The sequence below is a fragment of the Peromyscus eremicus genome, chromosome 2 (genome assembly GCF_949786415.1).
Source record: "Peromyscus eremicus chromosome 2, PerEre_H2_v1, whole genome shotgun sequence".
Classification (NCBI taxonomy): Eukaryota; Metazoa; Chordata; class Mammalia; order Rodentia; family Cricetidae; genus Peromyscus; species Peromyscus eremicus.
The window spans coordinates 31,283,362-31,304,198 of record NC_081417.1 but is presented as its reverse complement, the minus strand read 5'-3'; the positions used below and the strand labels follow the sequence as shown (position 1 = coordinate 31,304,198).

At 39.7% G+C, this 20,837-nt stretch overlaps 1 protein-coding gene and 1 long non-coding RNA gene across 3 annotated transcripts in view; one reads left to right on the top strand and one right to left on the bottom strand.

Annotated features, from left to right (window-relative positions):
• Zfhx4 (zinc finger homeobox 4) overlaps positions 1–20,837 on the top strand; it is a 160,170-nt gene that overhangs the window by 134,411 nt on the left and 4,922 nt on the right. For both annotated transcript variants that reach the window (XM_059253967.1, XM_059253966.1), the window contains exons 5-9: positions 316–429; positions 6,362–6,495; positions 6,710–6,910; positions 7,483–7,600; positions 8,459–13,870. In XM_059253967.1, the coding sequence (XP_059109950.1) occupies positions 316–429; positions 6,362–6,495; positions 6,710–6,910; positions 7,483–7,600; positions 8,459–13,870 (5,979 nt within the window). The remainder of the gene's footprint in view (positions 1–315; positions 430–6,361; positions 6,496–6,709; positions 6,911–7,482; positions 7,601–8,458; positions 13,871–20,837) is intronic.
• On the bottom strand, positions 8,201–10,637 carry LOC131903412 (uncharacterized). Its single transcript, XR_009377511.1, has 3 exons — positions 10,547–10,637; positions 9,734–9,888; positions 8,201–8,940 (listed from the first exon to the last, which is right to left on the bottom strand). It is a non-coding gene; the product is annotated as an uncharacterized LOC131903412 (long non-coding RNA).

Sequence of the window (20,837 nt, the reverse complement as noted above, 5' to 3'; positions counted from 1 at the left end):
CCTTCCACCTATTTCCCCCCTATCTTTTGCAGGTTAAACTATAGTAAAAAATGATTTATTACATTCTAATAACTTATATTTCTCTCCAAGTATAAAGATGCCATACTTTTGAATAAAAATTTGCATTCAGATGGTCTCAGTTTGTTCTGTTGTAGACTTCTGCATCAGTGGGCATTTTTTTTTTTAAGTAGGAAGATGTGTAGACAATTCATAGATAGAATTCAAAGATAAACTGGGTGATAAAGATCACCCAGTTATATTAGTGGACATTTTCTGAGCTTATCAATTCTTCTCACTGGTCCATTTTCTTCACAGAAGAACAGAGTGATGAGGCAGGAGGAGCTCTGAAGCCTACTGCAGTGACTGAGGATGAGGAGACAGAGACACAGAGAGACAATAGTGAAGGCAAAAACTCTAATAAAGACCCTGGTAAGCAGCTAGACTCTCCCCTTTTTCATTTTCCTATACCCATCCATTCCCTGAAGCCAACCTTCCCTTCACTGCTTCCCCCAACGAAGCTCATTAAATGCTTTTATTCATTTTAAACTGTCTGAACATTCCCACTACTATTCATGGTGTGTGCATTTTGCATGTGATTTCTATCAGTAGCCTCCCATTGACCTATTTTTAATCATAACCATCTGACAGAATAGATGTGGATAAGTTGAAGAATATTACAGGATGACTAGTGAGATTATTTTTTAATCAAATCAGTTTGTGTGCTTGTAATTTTTTAAGCGCCTTTCATTAATCTTAGCTATACTTGTGATTCCTCTGATGGCATATTAATTTTTCATAAGCTCAGGATTAGATATCACTTGAATTTTATCATTCAATCACATGCACCCTCCCACACCATGTAACCCTAAAAATAAATGCTCCCTTCTCTCTCTCTCTCTCTCTCTCTCTCTCTCTCTCTCTCTCTCTCTCTCTCTCTCCCAACTTACACTCAGGAATTTGCCCTTTTTAAGGGCATCTATTTGAGGCATTTCAAACAAAATCCAGTGGAAAAGTTTACAGATGATTCGGCCTAAGGAGGAGGAAATATCATTGAAAAGGGATTAGGTGCTGGGTAATTTTGATCTTCCAGAATAGACAAATCCCAGTAATGAAAGCTACTGTCTTTGAAAACAAACCTTCATGTCATGACATTTACTTGTGCACAAACAAACCCCAGGCCAGCATCTGGTGTGGATACCTATGGCTTTTTCTGTGTTTGGTTTGGCAAATATATGGCTTCATCCGTGCTTTGTATGTATGAGATGGAAATCTGTGGTCGCGATGAATATTACATTGGCCACTTTTGCTGCACGCTATACCTAGTTTTATTATGTTGGACTCATTGAAGCAGAAGAAGTGCTGAAACGGGTTCAAGCCTATTAGTCTCAGGTAGTCATCTATCTTTTCCCTGAATTCCACTGACAGCCGCATATAAAGAGCCTTGTGTTCAGTAGAAAGATACAGGAATGCACAAAATTCATCATTTTTTTTTGCATACGAGTTTCTTTAACTATCCCATACTTGTAACTCAGCCTTTACATGCCTAAATTTTACATTTCCTTCAAAAGGTATATGAAGGGTTCTTTCTTCCTTCTCAAACTATTCAATGGTAAATTTCTCACAACAGTCCAGTGAGAAAAGCATTGTTGCTATTTGCTTCTAGGACATAGTGTCAAGCATATGATTCTAAAGAGATTTAAGCAAGAGGACCCAAGGTTAATTTTGCGCCTAAAGCAGAACTTCTGAAAAGATGCCATAGCAGCATAGGAGGAGGTGGACTCCTGAGGCAAATGACATAGAATTTGAAGTACCTAATGTCAGGGGTAGCCCCATGGAGATCTCATTTGAAAAAAGACTGAAAAGAGCAAGGTAGCCAGTTTATGCCATCTCAGACAGACCTCATCGAGATGAGTAGCTTTCCAGTTTGTGGATGGTTTTTGATTCACTTGTACTAGAGCAGATTGCAAAGCAGTTCCCTTTTGTTCATCAGAGGAGCATATAAAACACAGAGATATCACAGCAGGGTTCACTGAGTGCTCATAGATGGAGAACATGAAGCTTGATATTAAACATCTATTGTCTAGGACCTTGCCAAGGATGGATTGTGGGAGTCTTTTTGAAAATGAATCCCACATTACTGTTGAGCAACACACCAGATACAAGAGCGCTGTCTTCACAGGGCAGTTTACTGCTTGCTCTGCATGAGTCGTGGGCTCAATTGCTCCCTAACTGCCCAATGAGTTATTGTTCTTCTTGGAGTTCCTAATTGTGCCGTATAGACAAGATTGGGGTATATGGAAAGGCAGATCATTGCTTAATGGCAGTTTTTTAAAATAAATGTTATCCCTGTAAAAATGCATCCCCAGGTACATACAGAGAGTTGAAAATGAGCTCTAACCAAGAGCCAACTAAAAGCAAATGTTGAGATGCAAATATTTAGCTTTGAAACCTTGCAGCCTTTAAGACAGCTCTTGTTACTTAAAACTAACACGAACTTTAAACAGAGTTCTGAGCTTTCTGAATTGAATCTTACCGGATTGAAAATTCATTCCATGATTGTTGTTCTATGTAAAAGTGTATATAATGATTAGATAACCTCTTATTTATATTCTTTTGTTCTTCTACCAGATATAATTGCCAAAAGAATGAGAGCAAACTTACAAAGTAATTGCTATGTTTGTATGGTAGATGGGAAAATAGATTGACCCCACTTTAACCTCAAAATTTTTTAGGCAAGGAGGAATTAGGACATGTCTGGAGCAGTGTGTTGGAAAGCTGCTGTGTTCTGTTGCTAACATTAATCTGAAGGACTAGAGCTTTCAAAGTGAGACTTGGCAATATGCAAGTTATATTTGCTGAATATTCATTCATAATAGAAAAGCTTCCTAATGCCTCATTTATATTGTCATTTAAATCTAGTGCCACTTTAGATTAATTATAATCCAAATTATAGCTCAGTGCAGTACAAGAATTAATATAAAGTTTATCCAGATTAATACATTTGCATTGAAAATGTAATATGTCTCTGCCATGGCTAAGGGGACCACTTTTTAATAAGGGAGTAAACATGAAGAAAGATGGAAATTAACCTTCATTATTGCAATTAAAATTATCCTTCCATTCTAGTCTCATTAGGAAGAATACTGTATTGGTAATTATAATTTTGAATTACTTGAGTTAAACAACATCTGTTATATCTGAGTTTTAAAGTATTCAAACTTTATCAAATACAGATATTTGTAAATAATAACTCAGTATTTTGATTTATTGTTTTTCAAGGTTCACTGTAACATGTGTGTTATTGGATTTTCCGGACTTGTTATGAATATAAACCATTTTCAGCCTTCTGTGTTTTAGAGATTGAGAATTAAGTAGGCGGCATCTGAATTGAAGTGAATTATGTCATTTTTATATTAGCAATCTCTTGCAAGTTAAATAATCCTGTAACTGACAGATAATCATTGGCTCATGTATTTGGCAGTGCTTATTTGTAATTAGACTTCATTTTTTAGTTAAAATTCATTAAAATGACATGGTTCTTTGAGAATATTGTGGTGTCCTTAATGATACAAAATAAATTATGATCTCATTTCAAATTTTTTTCTGCTCCAGGGTAACAAACAGGCTTTATTTCAAATGAAGTTGCACATATAAACTATGAGTAATCACAAAATTTAATCAAAAGCTTTCCTAAAATTAATTGGCCTTATTTAATACAAGGCATTTTTTTTTTCTAGCATAACACAATTCAGATAAAAGACTTTGGATTTGATTTCCTATAATTTACCAGCCATGCTTCAGTATTAAATTTGATATAAATATAAACATAAAAGAATATATGAAATTATATCTATATCTATATCTATCTATCTATCTATCTATCTATCTATCTATCTATCTATCTATCTATCTATCTATGTATCACCTATCTAGGTCACCTTGAAGACTGGCCTCATACTCAAAAATCTGTTTGTCTTGTTACTGAATCTTGACATTCTTGCCTTCTATTATTATCAAGTATCACTAAATTAATGAGTATGGATGAGCATAAAAGTGAAAACAGTATATCACTTACATACACAGAGTTTATTATGCCAAACATTTACTCCAGTGAACAGGCTTAGCAAAATGGTTTACACCTTCAAACTGTTACCCATCCTTTATAGTATCCTTTACCTATGTTCATGGAACTGAATTAACGGCTGAATATTTAATGGAATTAGAAGTATCTAGAAAGTTAATTTTACTTCTGATGTCCCAAGAGGCTTAAAAACAACAAATTGTGGGAATTATTTTTCAACTTATGTCTGACAGTCTTGAATAGTACAAGAAATTTAGTCAAGTTGTTATTTGATCTTGTCCATTAAAGAATATAAGGGAATATGACATGGTATTACTCTCTTCAGGAAACATTGTTACTCATTAATGAAAATTTTTAAAGAAAAGTCAATCAAGAGAAGACAACTGATAGACACTTGTTACTTTAAACGACAATCATTTTGTACAATTTGGTCTGACACATTAAATAGCTAATTGTATTGGCAAGTATTATGTTCAACATTGTTTTTCTTAAATGATTTAGTGCTTTAAAAGTGACAGCACAGAGTACATGCTTTATTTGTTTTGAGAAATAAAAATAAATTTTGATCCCACAATTGTGAGAAAACATTCCAGTTTGGGAAATATCATTGGACATCAAATACTTGAATATTATTAATCAATATAATGAGAGTTAAGTCATTTTTCAAATTTAAGTTCATTCATACACAAATGTTACTACTTTTTAAATAAGTAGAACATATTTAAAATTTCTCTAAGAATGAAGTAAGTATAGTTCGGCCACTTCAAATAAAATTAAGGAAGCAGTATCCAACATAGTATGTGAGACACCAACCATTATGCCATAATGACCACAAGCACCAAAGAAATACAATCATGATCATCTTGTTTAAATATATCCTGTTTTAATTTTGGTCTCTTAAGAATTACTCCCATACATTTCATTTTCTTCCTGAATTTTAAATGTATGAAGCATTTATATGCTCTGAAACATTCATTCATCTCCACCTAGGGTAGAAATGGAATGAGATTTTTTTTTTGTTCTATCTTTTTTACTTTTTCATTTTGACTTGTTTCTATAACATCCTTGACCTCATTTTTAAATTAAAACTGGGTTATTTTGTAATAAGGTGCAATTTGTTCATTTATAGGAACCGTATGTGGATTGAAAAAAAAATCAAGATAAATCTTCATGTGCAGCATACAGGCAGATTGCCCTGGACTGTGTATCTACGCGGGGTCTGATAGCAATCAATGGTTTAGCTCCACTGCATCTCAAGATGTATTTGCACCCAGTTGTCCAGTGATAGTGTCCTCACCCTGGAAATAATTTAGTTGCAAATTGACTGGAAGATGGTGAAAATTGAAAGTTAAAATTAGAAATACTCATAATAAACAGCAGAAAAAAGGTCAGATGATGCCGTGCTATGATGAGATTGGAATGGCTGGTAAATGAGGTTTTGTGTTTGTCGTGAGATGTATGTGACATGCCTACCCGATGTCGCTGTAATATCCAGCCTCGAAGAGGAGATTACCAGGCAAATTGATGCTGGGGAGAATTTTCTGTTAGATTGGAAAATTAGAATTGTGCTCCCTCCCCCCTAGATGTGTGTGAAGTTCCTACACATTAATACTGCTCAACTAGGCAAAATTTTAATCATCATTAACGCAAATATTTGGATTAAACTCATAAAACAATTGTCTTCTTGAGATTCCTGCTGTAATGTTATATGCCTAGCCATCTTCTGAAACCCCTGTGTCACCTACCCAAATCACCAATAGCAGAAATGAATGAGATACTCAATTTTAAAATATGAAAATCTCTAAATCCCATCACAACATAAACATATTATTGCTTTAGTTTCTGAATTATAACTGATCCGCTCTCCTCAGGATTTTGAAATCTTCTCAGGACTTATGAGTTTAGAAAAGAGATAGGTCATTGTACATGAGAGAAAATAACGATTTTCTAAGTCAGTATTTGTGAATGGGAGTTGATTTGCTTTAATGTGATAAAGGCATACTGAGACACCAGAGAACACATGTTATTGATGAAACTTTCAAGGCCATCTAGGGTTATCTAAACAGAAGACAGGAGGATGGTTTAAAATAGATGTGCAAAGTCCACTCAGTGGACAGAAAGAAGAGTGCTTTTTGTGTTTTGAGATTAGCATCATTTAAAAGTGCTTGTCTGGTTTTCATTGTGTTTGATCCAGTAGATTGAGCGTCACAGCTGTTTTATTTACCATGATTGTAATACTGCATTTATAAATTGAGTTGTTCTGTCCTTTTTGGGAATTAGGAATAATCACCCCAGAGAAGGAGCTGAAAGTCAGTGTGGCAGGGGGCACACAGCCGCTCCTGCTTGGGAAGGAAGAGGATGCAGGAACAAAAAGGGCAAAACCTACAGAGGACAATAAGTTTTGTCATGAACAGGTAAATATGTGGTTTTCCCTTGGTGCATGAATCGGTTCCTTTTGGCGTGTTTCTAGGTTCCTAGTTATTTTTGAACCCACAGGTGTGTGCACTGTTGAAATGCACCTAGACATTGAAACTGGTACTAGTGTGGCCTCTTGATCTTACACCTCACCATCTGAAGTTGTCAGATTCTATCAGCTGGTAATGGTCATGTTTATTCCATCTTTTCCAGTTCTACCAGTGTCCTTATTGCAACTACAATAGTAGGGACCAAAGTCGGATCCAGATGCATGTCCTGTCACAGCACTCTGTACAGCCAGTCATCTGCTGTCCCCTCTGCCAGGATGTCCTCAGCAACAAAATGCACCTCCAGCTGCATCTGACCCATTTGCACAGTGTGTCTCCAGACTGTGTGGAGAAACTGCTTATGACAGTAAGGATGCTGAAGGCTGATGCTGAACTTAGGGGATCCGTGTTGTTATCAATATACATCTGTAATTATGGGCTCATAGAAATCCATTTCTTCTGAGCTACTTGGAGGTCTTTATTGACTGTGCTATAGAAATCACAGTGGAGACCCATTTATGGTCTTTCTTGCTTGGAGAAAAAATATGATATTAAGTATGGCTTAATTAAGGACGTTTTGTGGTTCTTTTTGTAACAGTGATGTGACTCTTGTGGGTACCTTTAGCTTAAAAGTTTCTTGGTTATCATTAGTCCGCCAAAAACCTCTAGGTCATAGCATTAAAAGAAGAATATAGGACTATAAGAACATTGAAGTGGTGGATGTCTCTGTTTGGGTTAGAAAAATGTAAGTGGGATCTCTAGCCATATCTATGTCTATATCTATATCTGCATCTGTATCTTCATCTATATATCTGTGTGCATGTGTATTCCAGTATACATAAATATTCACGCACCTATATTCCAGTATACACATATATTCAAATATATGTTCAATGATTTCCAGATCACATTTAACACAGATCCCTTTGGTATTCAAAGGTGCCTGTCCCTGATGTAATGATGCCAAACAGTATGCTACTGCCAGCAGCCGCCCCTGAGAAATCAGAGCGGGACCCACCTGCAGCCATGTCAGCAGAGGGTTCTGGAAAATATTCAGGTATGCTTGCCTGTAATGATACTGCATGGACAAAATTTTCAGAACTGGCCAGTGAGGGTGCACCAGAATTATCCTTTGAGGGTTTACAATGAATATTCTATTTGCATCATTCCCATATTCTCTTCCTCTCCAGCTCCTCCTGTATCCCTTCCACTTCTTAATTATTATTGTTTTATACACACACACACACACACACACACACACACACACACACACACACACACACGAGCAGAGCTTGCTGAGTCCATTTAGTGTTGCCCATATGTACATGTGTTTATAGCTGACTACCTGGAACTGGGATTGAACCACCTATCAGGGTGTTCATTCTTGGAGAAAAACTGAATCTCTCTCTCCACAATCATTTATTGTCTGTAGCTCTCCATCTTGAGGTTAGGATATTCCTCTTGTGAGACTCCCCCATCCTCAAAGACGTTTTTAGTGCCACAAAAGAAAAACGACATAGGGTACTGTCCAGAGCTTTATTTTCTAAGACCTTCTCGCCATGACTATTTCTTCCCATCCTAAGAGAATCCTAGTGAGAGATGGCCAAGAACATCCTAAGTATTCTAATTAAAAAACACCAAGTTCATGGCCCTTAGTAAAGTGCTTATTACAGTACACTGTGGTTACCCTTGACTTGTATTCTTCTCTACCCTTAAATTCCTTCAGGTCAGGAATGATTTCCTGTTCATCTTCTTAGGGACACCTGACATAATGTTTGCAGTAACCCGTTAATAACAGTTCTATGCAGATTCAATTAAGCAGACATCATTACTGGCTCCCACTTACACACTTACTGACATTCGAGGGGTCGGTGTTCTTACGGTGGTAAGATATGCTTTTGCTTTCTCTTAACAGGTGAAAGCCCAGTGGATGACAAAAGTATTGCAGGTCTTGAGGATTCAAAGGCGGGTGTGGAACTAAAGAGCGAGGAGCAGAAACCAGCAAAGGAGCCCTTGGAGGTGTCAGAATGGAATAAAAACAGCAGCAAGGATGCGAAAATCCCAGACACTCTGCAAGAGCAGCTGAGCGAACAACAAAAAAGGCAGCCCTTATCAGTTTCTGACCGACATGTTTATAAGTATCGTTGTAATCACTGTAGCTTGGCTTTTAAAACTATGCAGAAGCTTCAGATACATTCCCAGTATCATGCCATTCGGGCTGCTACAATGTGTAACCTCTGCCAGCGGAGTTTCCGAACATTCCAGGCTTTAAAGAAACACTTGGAAGCAGGCCACCCCGAACTGAGCGAGGCTGAACTTCAGCAGCTGTATGCCTCCTTGCCAATGAATGGCGAACTCTGGGCAGAGAGTGAAACGATGCCCCAGGATGACCACGGCCTAGATCAGGAAATGGAGAGAGAGTATGAGGTGGACCACGAAGGGAAGGCAAGTCCTGTAGGAAGTGACAGTAGCTCTATTCCAGATGACCTGGGCTCTGAACCAAAGCGGACCTTACCTTTTAGAAAAGGACCCAATTTTACAATGGAAAAATTCCTTGATCCATCTCGTCCTTATAAATGTACAGTGTGTAAAGAGTCATTCACCCAAAAGAACATTCTCTTGGTCCATTATAACTCAGTGTCTCACTTGCACAAATTAAAAAAGGTTCTGCAAGAAGCATCCAGTCCTGTCCCCCAGGAAAACAGCGGCAGCAGCACAGATAACAAGCCGTACAAGTGCAGCACGTGCAGTGTTGCCTACAGCCAAAGCTCGACCTTGGAGATCCACATGAGGTCCGTGCTCCACCAGACAAAGGCCAGGGCCGCAAAACTGGAGCCAAGTGGGCACCTGACTGGTGGGCACAGCATCACAGCCAATGTCAATAGCCCTGGCCAAGGGATGTTAGAGTCCATGAGCTCAGCTTCAGTCAACAACAAAGATGTTACCCACTTAGATGCCAAAGAATTAAATAAAAAGCAAACTCCCGAATTAATCCCTGCTCAACCTCCCCATCATCCACCACCGCGGTCACCAGCACAAATCCAGATGCAGCTTCAGCATGAGTTGCAGCAACAGGCTGCGTTCTTTCAGCCACAGTTTCTAAATCCCGCTTTTTTGCCTCACTTTCCAATGACCCCAGAGGCACTGCTCCAGTTTCAGCAACCCCAGTTTCTCTTTCCATTCTACATACCTGGGGCAGAATTTAGCTTGGGGCCAGATCTGGGCTTGCCCAGCTCCGCCACCTTTGGGATGCCAGGTATGACAGGAATGGCTGGTTCCTTGCTTGAAGATCTGAAGCAACAGATTCAGACACAGCATCACGTTGGCCAAACGCAGCTTCAACTTCTACAACAACAAGCACAGCAGTATCAAGCTGCCCAGCCCCAGCTGCAACCGCAAAATCAGCAGCCGCCCCCACCACAGCAGCAGCCGCCCCAACAGCAGCCGAGCAAAATGTTGAAACAGGAGCAAGGCAACCTGGCAAGTACAGAGTGCCAGCTCATGAAGGACATGCCATCTTACAAGGAGGCGGAAGAGGTGACTGAAAAGCAAGAAAAACCAAAGCAAGAATTTACAAGTGATAGCGAAGGATTCAAAGACAGCAAAGACATAAAGAAGCAAAAATCTTTAGAACCCTGTATTCCTCCACCCCGAATAGCCTCAGGGGCCAGGGGAAACGCAGCCAAAGCTTTACTGGAGAACTTCGGATTTGAACTGGTCATTCAGTATAATGAGAACAGGCAGAAGGTCCAGAAGAAAGGCAAAATCGGAGAGGGCGAAAACTCTGACAAGCTGGAGTGTGGAACGTGTGGTAAATTGTTCTCGAATGTTCTAATTTTAAAGAGTCACCAAGAACATGTGCATGGGCAATTTTTCCCATATGGAGCACTAGAGAAATTTGCTCGCCAATACAGGGAGGCCTATGACAAGCTTTATCCAATTTCTCCTTCCTCCCCAGAAACACCACCGCCTCCGCCTCCACCTCCTCCCCTGCCACCGGCACCTCCACAGCCTTCTACTCTGGGGCCTGTGAAAATCCCAAACACAGTCTCTGCTCCTCTGCAAGCTCCACCACCGACTCCTCCACCACCTCCACCTCCTCCTCCTCCTCCACCCCCTCCTCCACCCCCTCCCCCTACTGCACCCCCACAGGTCCAACTGCCTGTTTCTCTGGATCTCCCCCTCTTTCCCTCCATTATGATGCAGCCAGTCCAGCACCCTGCACTTCCTCCTCAGCTCGCCCTGCAGCTGCCGCAGATGGACACCCTCTCTGCAGATCTCACTCAGCTTTGCCAGCAGCAGCTGGGGCTAGACCCCAGCTTCTTAAGGCACTCCCAATTCAAACGGCCACGGACCCGGATTACAGACGATCAACTAAAAATCCTGAGAGCTTACTTTGACATCAATAATTCTCCCAGCGAAGAACAGATCCAAGAAATGGCTGAGAAATCTGGCCTCTCTCAAAAAGTCATCAAACACTGGTTCCGAAACACACTCTTTAAGGAGCGACAGAGAAACAAGGATTCTCCATACAACTTCAGTAACCCTCCCATAACTGTATTAGAAGATATCAGAATTGAGCCGCAACCCACATCATTAGAACATTACAAATCAGATGCCTCCTTCAGCAAGAGGTCATCCAGAACAAGGTTTACGGACTACCAGCTTAGGGTTCTGCAAGACTTTTTTGACACAAACGCTTACCCAAAAGATGATGAAATAGAACAGCTTTCTACTGTTCTCAACCTCCCGACTCGGGTTATCGTTGTATGGTTCCAGAATGCTCGTCAGAAAGCCCGGAAGAGCTATGAGAACCAAGCAGAAGCTAAAGATAACGAAAAAAGAGAGCTCACCAATGAACGGTATATTAGAACAAGCAACATGCAGTACCAGTGTAAGAAGTGCAATGTGGTTTTCCCCAGGATCTTTGACTTGATCACACATCAGAAAAAGCAGTGTTATAAGGATGAAGATGATGATGCCCAAGATGAAAGCCAAACAGAAGACTCCATGGATGCCACGGACCAAGTGGTATACAAGCATTGCACAGCCTCTGGACAGACAGACACAGCCAAAACCGCTGCAGTCCCAACAGCCAGTTCAGGCTCTGGGACTAGCACACCCCTGATTCCATCTCCCAAACCAGAACCTGAGAAGAACTCTCCAAAACCTGAATATCCTGCAGAAAAGACAAAGCAGAGTGACCCCTCTCCTCCTTCTCAAGTCACCAAGTCTGCTCCACCATCAGTATCGACGTCTTCGGACCCACAGCAAGCATCCATATCCCAGCCGCCACCACAGCCACCCAAACAAACCCAACTGATTGGAAGACCTCCCTCGGCCTCTCAAACTCCGATCCCTTCCAGTCCGCTGCAAATGTCCATGACTTCTCTTCCAAACAGTCTACCTCCACAGTTACTCCAGTACCCGTGTGATCAGTGTACCATTGCCTTCCCGACCCTGGAACTTTGGAAGGAACATCAACACATGCACTTCCTCGCTGCTCAAAACCAATTCCTCCACTCTCCGTTCTTGGAAAGGCCCATGGACATGCCCTACATGATATTTGACCCCAACAATCCCCTGATGACCGGACAGCTGCTGGGGAGCTCTCTCACACAAATGCCACCACAGACCAGTACTTCCCACACCACGGGCCCCGCCAGTGTTGCTGCTTCCCTTAAAAGGAAATTGGAGGACAAAGAAGAGAATAATTGCAGCGAGAAGGAGGGCGGGAACAGCGGGGAAGATCAACACCGTGATAAACGCTTAAGAACCACCATCACCCCCGAGCAGCTCGAGATACTCTATGAAAAGTACTTGCTGGACTCCAACCCTACCCGAAAAATGCTTGATCACATTGCTCGAGAAGTGGGGCTGAAGAAGCGAGTGGTGCAAGTCTGGTTCCAGAACACGCGTGCTCGAGAAAGGAAGGGGCAGTTCCGGGCGGTGGGTCCCGCCCAGTCTCATAAACGATGCCCGTTCTGCAGAGCTCTGTTTAAAGCAAAGTCAGCCTTAGAAAGCCACATTCGCTCTCGCCACTGGAATGAAGGGAAGCAGGCAGGTTATAGCTTGCCACCAAGCCCTTTAATATCCACAGAGGATGGGGGAGAGAGCCCACAAAAATACATTTATTTTGATTACCCATCTTTGCCATTAACTAAAATCGATCTATCTAGTGAGAATGAACTGGCCTCCACAGTGTCAACGCCTGTTAGTAAAACAGCAGAGCTGTCTCCGAAAAATCTGTTAAGTCCTTCTTCCTTCAAAGCCGAATGTCCCGAGGATGTAGAGAATTTAAATGCCCCTTCAGCGGAGGCTGGGTATGATCAGAATAAAACTGACTTTGATGAGACATCGTCCATTAATACGGCCATCAGTGATGCCACCACAGGAGATGAGGGGGCAACGGAAATGGAAAACACAGGAGGAGGATCTGGGGAGGGGAAACCTGCTTTGTCTCCTAAAGAAACCAAAACTCTCGACTCTTTGCCAAAACCAGCAACCACACCCACCACTGAGGTCTGCGATGACAAATTTCTCTTTTCTCTGACAAGTCCATCGATCCATTTCAATGACAAAGATGGCGACCATGACCAAAGCTTTTACATCACCGACGACCCTGACGACAATGCTGACCGCAGCGAAACATCGAGCATAGCTGACCCCAGCTCACCAAATCCATTTGGGTCTGGCAACCCCTTTAAATCCAAAAGCAGTGATCGGCCAGGTCACAAGCGCTTCAGAACCCAGATGAGCAATCTTCAACTCAAGGTCCTCAAGGCTTGCTTCAGTGACTACCGGACTCCAACCATGCAGGAATGTGAAATGCTGGGCAATGAGATCGGTCTGCCCAAACGCGTGGTGCAGGTGTGGTTTCAGAATGCCAGGGCAAAGGAAAAGAAGTTTAAAATTAACATAGGGAAGCCGTTCATGATCAATCAAAGTGGAACGGAAGGCACCAAGCCAGAGTGTACCCTCTGTGGGGTGAAGTACTCTGCCCGCTTGTCCATCCGAGATCATATTTTCTCCAAACAGCACATTTCCAAAGTGAGGGAGACTGTGGGCAGTCAGCTTGACCGGGAGAAGGATTACCTAGCTCCAACCACCGTTCGACAGCTAATGGCCCAGCAAGAACTAGACCGGATAAAGAAAGCTTCAGATGTGCTGGGCCTAACAGTCCAGCAGCCAGGCATCACAGACAGCTGCTCACTCCATGGCATCAGCTTGCCGGCAGCCTACCCCGGACTCCCCGGCCTTCCTCCAGTCATTCTCCCTGGAATGAATGGTCCTTCCTCCTTGTCCGGATTTCCACAAAATTCAAACAGTAAGTCTCTTAAGAGAGAGTCAGTTGAGCTAATTAGATGGCTATAGGCAGCCAATCACATGTAAGCAAGAAAGAAAAAGTACATTTACATGTCCTCATTTCAGAACTGAAATGTAAAAGTTATTCAAAATATATAAATACACACACACACACACACACACACACACACACACACACATGCACTACTAGCCATAGTTGATAGCCAGTAAGTAAACCTGAACAAATACTGGGAGATGAAGTATAGCTATATCTCAGCAGTTCTTAGAAATGGATGATTTTTACCATTAACAGTTACCTCTTAGACATTAACTTGTTAATTTCAGTACTATGTGGCATCGTGTTTGCTTTGCATATTGAGAAGGTGAGACATTAAAATACGTACTCACTGGTATTTTAATTTATTTTCTTTCCAGGGGGCATGTTTTTTCTTTTCATTTTTTGTTTTTTGTTGGTATTTTATATTTTCTCTTTTTGTTTGTGTCTTTCTCTCTTGTTTGTTTTCCTGCCCCTGAGATTCAAAATTAAGGGTTCTTGAGTCACAGAAATCTACTTACAATGGATCCTCCCAAGTAATAAAGCATATATTGAAATTTCAATGACTAAAAACGTGACTTATGTGATCATTTGCAGGTCAGCATGTTCTGACATTTGATGCTTGTAGCCACCACTGCTGCTGTTATTTCAGTAAACTCACAACTTAAGAAATCCATATGGCTCAATACCTTTCTCTCCTCCCTTCCCTTAGCTAAGGTTTACAATTAAGGCATAAGGAAATGGTAGAGCGTCTTGAGGTAGCCTCAAATACTGAATCCGGTTCTGTGTTCACAATAACGGAATTTATGCAGATTTTTGAATATATTATATCAGGTAGTCAGATAACTATCATTCAATACCAGTTATACATCATCACCTAAAATATAAAGGCGTAACTCTTTTGTAATTTGATTTACTTTTTAATGTGTCAGTGTTTTTTTTCCCCTAAAAGTTTTTTTATTTAATTTAAAAAAAAAAATCTTTTGATCTATCCCCTCGCCAATTATATGTATTTGCAAAGTTGAAAAAGAATGTCAGGAAAACCTAATCTCATTTTTACAAATTAGAGTTTTATTTAAATTTTCAAGTCTTCCCATACAATCCTTTTCTAACAAAAACCCAAATTGCCACTGTGATCTTAAGTTGTCTTTATTCTAACTTCTAACTGTAGCGTCCAGTGTCCCTACCACCATTGCTGCCTGGTTAGTTCCCCATGTGCAATGCCTCTTGGCTTTAGGTAGAGGTAGTATGGTGCCTGAGAAGCACCTTCAATGTGCCTTCCCTTAGCTTCCCAACTCCTCTTTCCTCAAAGTTATTTCCTGCCTAATTCTCAGGATACGTTTGGGCCCTTAACTATTAAAGCTATAATGACATATTTTGGTAACTTGGCAGTCCCTCTTTATGTGGCATGGTGATTGTTAATTGATACATAAATGTGTCTGATGCAGAAATCCATGATTGAACAGTTACATAAAATAGAGGTTTTCAAAACTAACTGATATGGTCAAAACAATTGAAAGACCCACTTCTTTCCTATGTCAGTTTTGACTTTCGGTGACTGTATCAGCAGCTTTTTCTTTTTTTTCCATCAGTATTTTTCTTTCTCTCTACTGGATCAGAGGCCTTTGTTGGGACATAGGAACTTTCTGCCAAATGTCTGATCCTGGAACCCAGAGGGCTTATATGAAAGGGAGAAAGAAGGAAACAGATATTTATGAAATTAAACCATTTTTTAATGCAACTCTACCATAATAAAATTCATAACCTCCCCTGAAGTATATACCCTATTTATAAATATCAGGATTGCTAGGAAGATGTTAGGGCAAGGTCCTCTATGGATGATGATATAGTTAAACCCTCCAGGTACCCAGGAACTCAGCACATCATCTCTTGCTTTATTAAATTGTGAACAAAAATCAACTAGGAGAAAAGAGCAAAAGTTCCACAAATGTTGCTGCCTACTAGTATCTGCAATTTCTCCTGAATTAATCTTTTGTTTGTGAGAAATTTTAAACATTAGCATCAGAGAGTAATCAACAGAGCTCCATCTGATAGCCTGAACTCCTACACTTCTGGTCTACATCTTTTGTAGGTTAATTTACTTTGTGTGGAATGCAGAGTATTTTAAACAGCGTGTGGAGTAAAGCTGGCCATTAACCCACCTGCCCATCATCTTCCTACTGTATTTTTTCTCATCAAGTGCATAGTTCTGTTTCACGGTGAAATGTGGACATCCCAGCAAATAATAACAAACAAAAATTCTTTCCAAGTAAAATTTGTCTGTGTTTCTTTTTCTGTAATCATTTTTTTTGTTGGCATATTCATTGCATGTGGTGCTGGGTTTCATAAAGACAATTTATTCAACTATATCATGTTCATTGAGCTTATTCACTCCTCCCACAAACCTACCTTCCTTCCCTTTCTCCTTTCCCTCGTCTCCCATCTGCTTTCTCTCATATTATGCACACATATATATGTACACATATATGTGTCTATGTTTATATGTATATATATATATATATATATCAGTATATATATATGTGATCATGTGGCTCTACATAAAATCAAGGATACACTAATTGAAAAAAACGTGATATTTGTCTTTTTGAGTCTTTTTGAGTTTGGCTTATTTTGCTTAATATCATGACCTCAGTTGCTTTCACTTTCCTGGAAAAGCCTTAATTTGATTCTTCTTTACAGCTGAATAAAACTCAATGTGTACATACACCACATTATCTCTATTTGTTCATCTTTTAAATCAAAGCTACATTGAAATGCATCTCATCTCAGCCAGAATGGCAATCCTAAAGAATATGACAATCTTTGCTGGTGAGAATGACCAGAGAATAACTTTATACAGACCCTATGGGTGAGAAGGTAACCTGTCTACACTGTTGGTAGTAATGTAAATAAGTGCAGACAATATGGAAATCAGTGTGAAGGACTATCAAAAACCTAAAAGTAGATTCACTCTGCGACCTGCCTAGACCACTTCTGGATATATCCCTAAGAGACACAGTAGCTTAGGTATGGAATCAGCCTAGATGCTTATCAACAGACGAATAGTTAGGTCTCTCTATTTTTTACAAACTATGGACTCCTGTTACACATTGTTAACAGTATGGCTATACTGTAGAAATATGGCACTTTTATCTTGCACCCATGTTAACAAGATTTAGTTATGGAAAACTAAATTCAGTTTAAAATGTCACATCGCTTTGAAGATGGGTTTCAAGGTTTTGACCTGAAAGAAACAACGAAGCATTCTCCAGTGAGTATGAGCCTTTTGATAAATGAATGACTTTGTCCAAATGCTACACCTCCATATTTGGTTACTTGCAAATACATGCTGAATTCTATTTATCAGCCTCTAAGTTTTCAAATTTAGATATTTATTTACTTTTACTTTTTGTGGAGGGGAACTGTTACTGTGCAATAATCACAGAAGTTCCTTTCACGTTATCTTCTACTAGTTCATAGGCCTTCTAACTTAACCAGAAGGCCTTAGAAGGGCAGCACCTACCCTGTATACCCAGTGCATGTCAGTAAAAGCATTGTGGTTCATTTTTTTAAAAAGTAAATTATTATTTAAAATTTTTTCACATTTTTATAATATATTGCTGTTGTGATGAAATACAGAGTGAGAACACGGCAGTTGAATGCTACATGCTTATTTATACAGTATCCTGAAAAATATTAAAAACTTTATTTTAAATTTGCATTTTATCCTTTAGGCAGTTGGTTGCACTTTGCCCAAAATGCTAGAAAAATTGCTTGATCTTCTGTATTTAACGTATTTATCATTTTTAAGCAATGTCTCATTAAATATTCCATTAGTGTTTAGAAATACTAACTAGCCCAGTTTCCTTAAAGGGACTTTCTTTCTTTAGTTACATATTTTTTGCAGCATTAAAGCTAGAACCCAGGGCCTCAGGCAGCATTACAGGCAAGCCCTCTAACATTGAGCCACACCTGCAGCCCCTCAAATGGAAATTCAGAACACACTTTTGTATTCTTCACATACTTTGTTTTACATTTACCAACTGTTTAGTGTGAATCTAGGTAAGAATGACATCATAATAATTTTGACACAATTATCTTTTGCCCCGAGTACTTAATTACTTTTAGTTTCACCTCAAAAATGAAATTTCCCTCTGAATAGAAAGACCTAATTTAAGCACATTGTGAGGCAAGTTTTCTGTTGTTTTGTTTTTGTTTGTTTGTTTGTTTCGAGACAGGATTTCCTTGACTGTCCTGGAATTCGCACTGTAGATCACGCTGGCCTCGAACTCACAGAGATCTGCCTGCCTCTGCCTCCCAAGTGCTGGGATTAAGGTGCACTACCACCGCCCGGTGGGGCAGGCATTTTCTTTTGGAGAATTGTTAACAAGAAATAATAAATAATTATTTCAGTAAAACCAAAAGAAAACGATAATAGAATAAGACTGTTCAGAGTGAACTTTTTAATCTCTCAAATGAAATTTCTAAAAATTATAGTAGGAGATGAAAAATAGGGAAGATTCTTGTTGGCACAAGGACTATATACAATATAGTCCTTGGATTCTGGATATATGGAATTCTATCTCCAGTTGGTTTTATTTTTGAGCTACCACAACTTATTCTGTATCACAATTATTATTCAGTTTTCTTCTATTTCTTTCTTTTTTTTTTGACATTTGGCTACTGAACTTCTGACTATAATATTTTACAGACATCACTTACTGGGAAATTTGCCATTTTAAAATTGTGTCTGCTTTTTCTAAATTTTTACTGAATGACTGGTTGAGTCAGCTTATTTATTAAAATATTGAATTCCTAAAACACATTGCTGTCTTTGCCTCATCCAGTAAGATTCCTCTGGCAGCTTTGTAAGACATCCCTGTGTTTCCCTATGACCTCTAGATTGGACCATGGGGATCCAATCTAACGGGAAAGTCGGGATGGACGATTATTGCTCCATCTATGGTCATAGCTGCAAGTGCTGTTATTCGTGTATCATAGATCTTCAAAATTGCTCTTGTGTTCTCATGTGAGAGAAGCATTCAACCTAAGTTATTTCCTCAGATTTAAGATGGGGAATTTCTAAGTGGTAGGAAGTACAGTTGCTCAACCTGAGGATGCACCCTTGTATGAGACCTCACACTGAGAAGGACTGGTGAATGAGAAAGTTAGCCAGCTCTACTGCTGTATTATCTTTGTACCAAAACAAAGTCAGGTCTTCTACCCTGAGGCATGTCAACACCTGAGTCACTCAAGCTTGAAATTTTACAGTTAATTGTTTACGTATTATGGATGGTTGCATGATGAACAGCAGAGAATATCATGAAATCAGGACAATATAAGAGAAAGGAAAGCAAAAAATGAGCCAAATCTGGGCATGTACAGCTCTTGTCCACCATGTTTAAGGCCCTGGGTTCCATTCCCAGTACCATAACACAGACATAATTTAATATAAAATAGAACCTTTTCAGTAACAGTGACTTCATTGCTCTCTCATTATAAAAAAAATCTATAAATAAGGAATTTGGAAGAACATGAAGATACTAGACACAATGTAGTAAGTCAAGGGAGAAGGATATCACCTCCAACAGCAATTTAGTTTCTTTCCTTAGTGCTAGTTCCATAGCAAGTTGGATTAAGGAGCAGTAAATGAGAAGGTTTCCCACTCATTCCCATCCCACCCCTACAAAGCTTAATCCATTTTCATTGTAAATTCACTTTGAATGAGTGAGCCAGGCTTCAGTAGAATGTGAACACTTGATATCACTTGATTCCAGTTATTTTCAAGGAAGTTAAAAATATTTTAAACATAAAAATTCATTCACAGTGACCAAAATATAAGCCTTGAATGGCAGCTATAAAATCTAGTCTCTCCTCTGACTCTTCATACTTCCTCACAGTCAGTGATGTAAAGTATTTCATACCTTATTTATAAAACTACAATGTTCAGCATGTATTCTCCCTAACACTGGAGGATATTAGGAGGCTGTTTTTCAACGTAATGGAAGCTCCTTAGAGATGATCATGATTGCTACTGTTCACAAGCAGGCCCAAGAAGGGATGGGTATGAGCAGGGAAAAATGTGAAGGCTCCAGGAGTAAGTGAGACTAAAACAGTATGATTGAGAAAAGGGTTCAGGAGAGAGTGGTATTCATCAACCACCCTAGGACACACGCACAGATACTCTATGCCCTCATATGATATGCCATAGTACTTGTATTCAACTATGGCATCCCTACACTTTAAAATATCCCAGTATTACCTGCAGTCATTAATACAATGTAAATATTATATGAATAGTTTCGACATTGTGTTGTTTAGAGGGAAATGACAGAACCAAGAAATCTATACAGATTCATTACAGAATGCAATTAAACAATATTTTTGATCCGTGTTTGGTTGAATCTCTGGCATCGGAGCCAGTGCATACCAGCAAAGAAATTGGTTTGTTTTTCACTGAAGAACAGAAATGAGAAGTTTCTTGTGCACGTTTGTCTGTCTTGCTTCTTAACAGCTACATATTGCATTTGGCCTGCACTTGAAACTATGCCCCCTAGCAACAAGGTGATTCTTAACCTTGTGACCACTGCCTGTGCAGCTGTGCATTGTTACCTGCATTTTACTCATGCTGGATTGATTCCCTCAGATCACGGAGCCTCCAGCACAGTCCTTGTCCTGCCCACTTGGTGAACTCCCTTAGTTCAAGCACAAAGCTCTCTTTAAGATTCTGATGACTCCTTCTGCAGTCAATGTTAATTGCTTTTAAAAATCACTTTCTGGAAAAGCACAGGCTTTCCTAATCCCCTTTCAACCTTTAACTCTTCTTCAGTTGCCCAGAAGACCATCTGTCTGGTAAAATGGCTTTGTCCTATATAGTTACCAGCTATTTTCCCCGAGAACCCAAGTCCCAATGAAGTCCCTTGCACTTTCTTCC